The sequence below is a fragment of the Zosterops lateralis genome (assembly GCF_965231275.1).
Source record: "Zosterops lateralis genome assembly, chromosome: 15".
In the NCBI taxonomy this organism is placed as follows: Eukaryota; Metazoa; Chordata; class Aves; order Passeriformes; family Zosteropidae; genus Zosterops; species Zosterops lateralis.
Window position 1 is genome coordinate 6,372,265 of NC_139775.1, and position 8,858 is coordinate 6,381,122.

At 48.2% G+C, this 8,858-nt stretch overlaps 1 protein-coding gene across 2 annotated transcripts; it reads left to right on the forward strand.

Annotated features, from left to right (window-relative positions):
* Nucleotides 1-4,675: 4,675 nt before the first annotated feature.
* GFER (growth factor, augmenter of liver regeneration) lies at nucleotides 4,676-8,511 on the forward strand (the record flags this gene model as incomplete). 2 transcript variants are annotated; one of them, XR_014591172.1, is made up of 4 exons in its annotated part: nucleotides 4,676-4,909; nucleotides 5,366-5,577; nucleotides 6,280-7,640; nucleotides 8,282-8,511. XR_014591172.1 is itself a non-coding variant. In XM_083872213.1 (3 exons), the coding sequence occupies 3 exons, from the start codon at nucleotides 4,676-4,678 to the stop codon at nucleotides 6,440-6,442; spliced, it is 609 nt and encodes a 202-aa protein (XP_083728339.1). In that variant the 3' UTR covers nucleotides 6,443-8,511. The 2 variants fall into 2 exon arrangements, 1 of the variants encoding a protein (XP_083728339.1); XM_083872213.1 differs by having other exon boundaries at nucleotides 6,280-8,511.
* Between the last annotated feature and the right edge of the window lie 347 nt (nucleotides 8,512-8,858).

Consider the following 8,858-nt stretch of genomic DNA (forward strand, 5'->3'; position numbering starts at 1 on the left):
CAGGGAAAACCAGACCCAATCTTCACTTAAAAGCCTGGTGGGAGAAAAGCAATGCAGAAGGAATTATTCTTTCATTTAAGTTTAATTTTTAAGGAGTCCAAACATAACAACTGTTACCTGAGGAAAATCTCTTCCACAGAAGCAGACTTCGTGTTGAATTCCTTTGACCACCTTCTGGAAAAAAGGAATCACCCCAAATCAGGGGCCACTCTCCTTTTGCAAAGCCAAGAGGAACAGGAGCTGATCACTGAAGACTTTGTGCTTCATTTTCCAAGAGCACAAAAGGAACCCCCAATTTTGCTGTGTTTATCCTCAGAATGGATGAACGGAGCACGACACAGGCAGGACCATCTGAACCAACCTGCAGAAATAATTTGGTTTTCTCCCTGCCCCTGCCATCACCATTACTCATGGATTCTCATTTTTATCAGCAAGAGGAACCACACATAAAAATGGCACCAACTTTAAAATAACAAACTCAGTGTCTGGTGTAGATGCCCAGATTTGAGCAAAGCAGTGCCTTGTGCTCAGTATTACACTTCAGACTGTTCTGAACACATTTCAACAGTTCTGGATGGATCTGGACCGAGATCAACATCTCAGCCATTCCCTGGCAGGGGGGCTGCAGGCTCCTTCCCAATATCTGGGTGATAAATTAATACTTTCAGGAAATTTTGCAGGTGATAAAGTTCTTTTATGCAAGCAGAGAGGATCAATATGATTTACTCATCTAGAAATAAATGTCTCTTTTTTTTGTTTTTGCTATTTCCTAGTTGTAATTTCTCAGACAAGTCTATGACTAATGCCTGGTGCTGGCTTATCACTGGTCAGACTTTAGGCTCACATTCTTACGTGTAAATACAAGGCAGCTTCCTGCTGTATTCCCCTGCAGAGGGAAACAGTTACATTCAGCTGGAATACCAAAAAAACCATCATAAAAACACTTGGTAAGGATCCTGAGAGCCATAGGGTACATTTTTCCCCCCAAAAAAATCATGTAATGGTTTGGGTTGGAAGGACCTTAAAGTCCATCCAGTGTCACACCCTGCCATGGGTAGGGACACCTTCCACTGTCCCAGGGTACTCCAAGCCTGTCCAGCCTGGCCTTGGGCATTTCCAGGGATGGGACAACCAGGACCTCTCTGGACAACCCATTCCAATTTCCTCATTTGAAACTTTAAATAAGTTACTGGATATTCAGTGGTATTTAGATTCCCAAATGAAGAAGGCTCCGAGAATATTATTCCTTGTCCTATCCATAATGACCAGCCTGCAGGAACCTGGGTCACACTGCTGGGACAGAGTTGTGTGAAGCCTCTTTGGGATCATCCCTCCTTGGGATCATTTCCCCTTGTGTCTGCTCTCCGCAGAGCAACCCCTCACTGTGGTCACCCTGCTTTGCTCAGGGGCTGTATTTAAGCCAGGACCTTTGTCCTTGCCCAAGTCCTCTGCGAGGATCTCTGTGCCATGGATTTTGCAGGGCTCAGAGCGGGGGGAGGGTGTCCAGCCCCATTTCTTCTTCTTTCCCCAAGCCCTACAGTCAGCTGCCCATTCTGAGCTCTGGTCTAGCAGGCACAAAGGTAAGGGCAGAAGATCAAACAGCTCTGAGAAAGGCAAACACAGCCTTTCATTCTCTCCAGCATGAGTTTTACTGCTGCTTCCTGGTGACTGCTGTCATCACCTCCTGAGCTGCCCCATTCCAGGCATGGCTCTGAGGAAGAGGGACATACTCAGTGATATCTGTGACTTCAGTGGGCCCAGTCTCACAGGCATGGGTAGCTGAAAAACAGGAGCTTTGCTGGCAGCACCTGTGCCCAGGAGCCCTGGGCAGGGACACTCTCAGTATCCCAGGTTGCTCCAAGCCCCATCCAGTCTGGCCTTGGGCACTCCCAGGGATACAGAGGCAGCCACAGCTTCTCTGGGCACCCTGTACCAGGGCCTGCCCACTCTCACAGGGAAGAGTTCCTCCCCAAAATCTAATTTGTGTGAGGAGTTTGGTAACAGGCTCTAGCACACTCCAGCTCCTAAATCAGTGTTAGGAGCAGAGGGTTGGATGGGTTAGGCTGTCCAAGGGGGAGCAGGATGGAATGTTCCCTCATCCTTCCTCGGCTCTCCACCACATTCCTTCCTTTGGATGGAACTAATTTGTCTCTGCACTTGGATTCATTTAGAGACAGAAAAGTGAATTTCCTTGCTCTGACTTGAATTTGAGCATTCCTCCATTTTTTAAACTTTGAAATCCAAGATGATGCTGGACCTGAAGGCAAGTGGGGAAAATTGGGAGGACCTTTCCCTAAAGAGCCAGCTCTGCTCCTAGAGCTGAGCAGGAAAAGGGCGAGGGGTCCAATGTGGAGCACAAATCTCTGTAACCAATAGCCTCCTTCAAGGCTGTGAGCTTTTTCCTTTTCAATAAAGATGCTGGTATTTTAAGTGATAAATTAAGTCACTATCAAGGAAGCAAAGTCTGCTAACGGCCAAACCAAGAGATTACTGTGATTTGGAAACATCTCTGCAACTATTTAATTGCTTGAAGACCAAACAATGAAGCTCTAGAGGAAATTCCCTGAGTATCTCATTATCTTTTTTCCTGAGTATATAAAAATTAACAGGGTTGTGAGCATCAGTTAAAACATTTATTGGTGGGCAAGGAAAGCAGACATAAAAATATTGCTGTCCCTACTTGATCTTTCCTTTGCGTGTGAAATTTATCTTTATGGTTATCTACAACTTTACACAAAGCCATTCCAGCAATTCCTACCAGTTACTCATGTGTCTTCTCCCTCCTTCACAAAAATCTGCAAATAAAGATTCCCAAGAAATTGCAAATAAATAAAAATAAAGCAGCACTAATAAATAGAGACCCCAAGATGGAGATCCAGACCATCAGCTCAGTGCTCCACAGAGCAGGAACAGCTCAGCCATGTCCACATGAAACACACCAAGTGTTGAAGTATTTTTGAGGGCTAGTCCTTGAGGTATTTCTCTAAAATTATGCTTTTTCTAATACACATTTTACACCACACTGTGTTAAATCACACACACGCATATATATATAAGGTGACATTTTGGTCAGCTCCATCTTGGTCATACATTTGTTTGCATTAAACAAAATAATAATATTTTTCACTTGACAGGAGATGAACAGGAGAAAAGCTGAAGTGGACACAAAATTCACATTGTTCACCGTAGGAGACTTGTGGCTCCCAAACCTTTAAGACCATGCCAGAATCAAGGTGAAATGAAGGATAAGAGCAAGTCTGTGCTGCTCTCCAAGTTTTCACCCTGTGACCTCTGTTAAGAAATTCTTAGCTAATTAATATTTCCAAGGGGTGAAAGAGCAAGCTCCAAAGTTTCATGCCAGGCTGGACCGTTGCCCAGGCCATCCCCCTCATGTGCTCACAAGCATGTGGCTCTCTGGGAATAAAAGAAGAAATGTCAAATGTCCATTCAAGACCAAGGTGCTGGGGTCAGGTCTGGCTCTCCATCACCTTGAGGAGCCCAGCCAGTCCCAGGCAGTGCCTGCCTTGGTGTGACATGTGCCAGTACTCTCAGAAAGAGGAAACTCCTCCCTCAATATGGATTTACAAGCACGGTGACAGTTGTCAAAAACACACAGAACTTCATATGGGCGCATTGTATAGAGGAGCATGAGTTGAATGGAGTTATCTACCTGTTTGTCTATAAAATCGCCCTGTTGATTGTATGACTCTGCTGGAGATAACGCTGAGGTGCCCATCAGCACTACTGGCACGAAGAGCTGCTGTGTGCCGTGGGCTCTGCCACACACAGTGTCTACACATCCTGGAATCCCAGAATAGTTGAGTTTGGAAGAGATCATCCAGTCCAGCCCCGTGCCCAGGCAGGGTCACCTGGAGCAGGTGACACAGGAACATGTCCAGGTGGGTTTGGGATATCTCCTGAGAGAGATCCACACCCTCCCTGGGCAGCTGTTCCAGGGCTCTGCTCTTTCCTCTGTCATGGAAAGAGGTTCTTCCTTGTGTCAGGGTGGAACTTGTTGTGTTTTAGTTTCTATGCATTGCTCCTCGTCCTGTCACTGAACAGAGTCTGGCACCATCCTGTGACACCCCTGGGAGGGACCTGTGTGGGTTGATGGGATCCCCTCTCAGCCTTCCCTTCTCCAGACTGACCAGGCTCAGCTCCCACAGTCTCTCTACATGGAGATGCTCCAGACCCCATATCAACATAGATTTATATGTACTTTTGTGCTCATTTGTGAGGGCCTTATGAGGGGAACTGTTCCTTGGCACCCACTGAGGTGACATGGCTGAGCCCCCTCACACCCTCAGGGGGGTCCATGGCAGAGCCCCCTCACACCCTCAGGGAAGACATGGCAGAGCCCCCTCACACCCTCAGGGGGGACATGGCAGAGCCCCCTCACACCCTCAGGGAAGACATGGCAGAGCCCCCTCACACGGCGGGGAAGCAGAGGGAGATCTCCTTCCTACGGGACCTGTGTGTCCCCCCGCGAGGGGTGAGCACAGCCCCACCACACCCGAGGGGATGTGAAGCGAAAACCGAGGAAGCACAGGCAGGAGCGCCGTGTTCTCCTCACAGGCGATATTTAAACACAAGAGTTTGCTGCAGTTTTTTGGTCAAAATACACCACAAACGGCACTTGGGTAGGTGCCGGGTGCCAGCCCCCTCACGGGCGGGAATGGCGCCGCCCCGGCCCGTCCTGCACTGCGGCGTCGAAATGGCGGCGCCCAGCGAGGGCCGTGCGGGTCGGGGGTCTGCGCCCTTCCCGGGCACCGACAACGGCTCCTTCCCCTTCCCCTTCGCCATCCCGCACGGCACGGCGGGGGAGCCGCCCAAGAAGCCATGCCGAGCCTGCACGGATTTCAAGAGTTGGCTCCGCGAGCAGAGGAAGCAGGCGGCCCCGGGCAGCGCGGTGAGGCGCGGCGGGAGCCTCCCCCTGGAAATCCTGGCGATCCCCAGTCCCTGCAGAGATCCGTCAGTCTTCCATCCTGCCCCCTCAAGTGGGATGAGGCTGCGTGTTCCCTTCAGGGTGTGAAGGAGTCGGGATCAGGGTTCCCTTCAGTGGGAATGGGAAGGGGATCCCCATCTTCTCTCTGGGGGTGAGGGGGCTCTGCCATTGCCCCTGCCGAGGGTGCGAGGGGGGCTCTGCCATGTCCCCTGAGGGTATAAAAAGGTCTTTGCCTTGTCCCCACAGAGGATGTGAGGGGGCTTTGCCATGTTCCGATTGAAGGTGTGAGGGGGGCTCTGCCATGTCCTCAGAAAAGATGTGAAGGACGTGCTCCCCTCCACTTCACCCTCCCACCCAGCGCAAAAAGGCTGTTTCCCCCCCAACCCCAGTGTCCCCTCACACTCCTCTGTCCTTCTGCAGGATGTGGCGGTGGCGGAGGACAAGGAGCCCCCTCCGGACTGTCCCCTGGACAGCGAGCAGCTGGGCCGCAGCACCTGGGCCTTCCTGCACACCATGGCCGCCTACTACCCCGACCGGCCCTCGGGGGCGCAGCAGAAGGAGATGAGGGACTTCATCAACCTCTTCTCCAAGTTCTACCCCTGCGAGCACTGCGCAGAGGACCTGAGGGAGAGGTGAGTGGCCTCAGAGGGTTTTTTGAGGCTCTGAAGGACAAGTGACTGGTCTCAGCATGTTTTTGTTTTTTTTTTTTTTTTTTTTTGAGGATCTGGGGAAAGATGAGTTTCCTCAGTGAGTTTTTTGTAGATCTGAGGGAAAGGTGAGTGCCCTCAGCAGGTTTTTATCTGGACTTGCTAGGCTTGCTAGGAGTGCTGGGCTGCAGCAGCTAGTTTGCATATCAGCAGCTCTTCCTGCACCTGAGGTTTGTAGCTACCTGAACTGGATTCTTCCATTATTGCATCAATCACAGATGAACTTACTCAAAAAACAAACACTTGTCCTCATGCTGTTGAGATCTGGGCTGCCTCCAAGGGTTCCCTGAGGGGATTTTGGAGTTTTCTGGTTCAAAGTGGGCTTGTGAATAGTTGTGGAATTAGACTGGGACTTGGAATAATTTGGTTTTCAGGAGACAAATATTCTTCTACCCTCTAAAATGCCCTGTATTGGCAATCTCAAGTAGTGAAGGCAAAGACTGAAATGGGCTGATGTGTTTGATTTGGTAGAAGATATCCCTGCCCATGGCAGGGGCTGGGGATGAGATGATCTTTAAAGTCCACTCCAATCCAAACCATTCTGGGATTCTGTGCTAAAGTTTTCTGCTCCTCTCAGCTTCTTTCTCAAAAATTTCAAAGAATTTGTTTCCCCTTCCCCGTTTGCAGATTAAAGACAAACCAACCCGATACGAGCACCAGGAGTAGCTTCTCCCAGTGGCTGTGTCTCCTCCACAACGAAGTGAACAGGAAGCTGGGGAAGTCAGAATTTGACTGCTCCCGTGTGGATGAGCGCTGGAGGGATGGCTGGAAGGATGGCAGCTGTGATTAACCCACAGGGATTGCTCTGGGAATCCAGCAGGGCAGTTCAGTCCATGTGGACTCGCTGCAGAGACAGTGGGAGTCAATAACTCTGTTCATGTGGGACTGATTCAGAGCTGAACCAATGCCAAAAGGAGAATTGAAAATCATATCCCAATGATATTTTGATAAGGGGTACCAGCAATGGTACCTGAGGGGTTAAGGCTGCCAGAAACCTCTGAGATTGGGTCACTGACAAATTCATTTCATTATGACATTTCCTGATTTGCGGGGCATTTGCTTATTTTTGTGGCTAGAATTCATTTCCAATGCATCTGATTAATTGTCATTTTCATTTCTGTTGTTCTGAAAGAGAAAACTCATGCTGAGTTTTGTGCCAGGTCTGTACCCCTGGATTTCTCTTCCCAGGATCTCCAACGTTTGTTGTTACTCTTGCATCCAATTCCTTTGATAAAAGTCCTGAGGGCAGATACATTTCATTTAAACACTAAAATCATGGAGCCCAGATTTCTCAGTTTCATTTTGCGTTTCAACTTCTCATGTCAGAGGACAAAACAGAGTCAAAATCATTTCAAGTTCTTCACGTAGGTCATGATCTCATCCCTTCCCTGCACTCTTGGCTGGGAGAAGTTTGCACAAACCCTGACAACAGCAAGGTTTATGTCCCTTCCCTGCTTCCTGCTGAGGTTTCCTTACATGTTTTATTGAGCTTCCTTATGTCGTGCCCCACAGCACACCTGTGAATTTGCCTTTGGGTTTTTTGTGGTTTTTTTGGCAAGTTCTGACTGGAAATGTTAATGCTGTGCTGTAATCAGAGCAGTGGCACTGCTTATCTGAGACTTTGGTCCTTACAACACTGTGAGGGCTCTTTAGTAGTTAGAGAACCAGTGACACCTTTGGAAACACATTTCAATATTTTATGGCACAGTCAAGTCCTTTCAAGTCAAGGCTGTTAAGGGAATATGAGATTTCTATGGATTAATGATTTCTGAACTTACGTCGTAACATTTCTAAACACAAACCCAAAATGAACTGATAATGAGGTACTGCATGAAGAGAGTGATTGAAGGTGTCATTCAGGCTATTAAAAGTGCTCAGAAAATTTCCCTATCACCACAGGGGGTTTTCCCATCCCCAGAACAAAGCCCATTTGGATCCACTAGAGGGAAGAGGACCAACAAAAGGGTTGCAGCCCTCCTTTTCTACAGGTAGGACCCAACTGACTCAGTTCTGTCAGGACACTTTTAGCAGCTGGGGGCGTGGGCAGGTGTTTCCCTCTGGGTTTGGTTGTGCTAAAGCAGGAATTTTGTGTTCTTCCATTCCAATCTGCCCTCCACTGACTGTTCTCTGTGACAATTTCCTCGCCCACGGGGCAGATGATGAGATTTCTCCCTTGTTTGTTTCAGTGTAAAACGAGCAGGTTGGTGAAGCATCTGTCCCATTCTTTGTCCCCTTCATCTGCCAGGGGACCACGCTGCGGGGGTTGCACTGTCCTGTGCCACTCCTGGGGTGTGCTGGCCAGGGTCAGGGACCAGCAGGGACACAGGAACCACTCCCTGAGTGCAGACAGGGAAGTGAGAGGGTATCCAACACATTCTGGTCACTTTTGTGCTTCAGAAGGTGGTGGTGGAGTGCAGGAGGGAAAGCCTGTCCTGTCCTGGCAGAGGTTGGGAAGAGCCTTCAAGCTGAGTCTGTGTCTTTAGCAAATCTTGTCTAAAAATGAGGCCAGGATGCTTTTAGGGCAGTTTCTATCTTTGTCAAGTGGCCATTTGATAAAATCTGTGCTTGCACTCTGTTCTCTCATGTTTTTTGACTAGACAGAAGAGCTCTGACATAGTTTTTTTCTCAGGCATACCCTCACCTCTGTGGACTTGACCATGTGAGGAGTGAGAGGATTTGTTCTGCTGCTCGTTTGTAACACAATTTTTAGTCTTGGGTAAGGAATTTCCATTGGAGGTCCTCATGTACAGAAAATTGTGAATTCTCTACTAACTGCACTTGATTAAATCTAGTTTTAAAAATCTCTGTATTCAAATTATATTTCCTGTTGACGTAAAAATAATAAAGTAACTGAGTTCACTCCTGGTTCACTCCTGCTGCATGGGATCTTAGGAAAAGATCATGCTGTGCTGGTGGATCTAACCTCTGCATGCCAAGGTACTACTGTTTTATATAAAACTATATATATATAATTATATATATAGTTAAATGTGTGTATATTATATTTTGGTGACTCAGGTAAATTGTGGGATTCTGTGTGGATTGATCAGACAAGGTGGGGTTGCTCCTGGTCCTTTCCTCTTGTGCTGTTGAATTGATGCAGTTCTCTGTTGGCCCTACAAAAATGCAGAAATTTGTACAGCAGGTCCTGTCATGTTGGAGTGTGCTTTTAAATGGGGAACAGTGGGAATTTTTATGGGATTCCA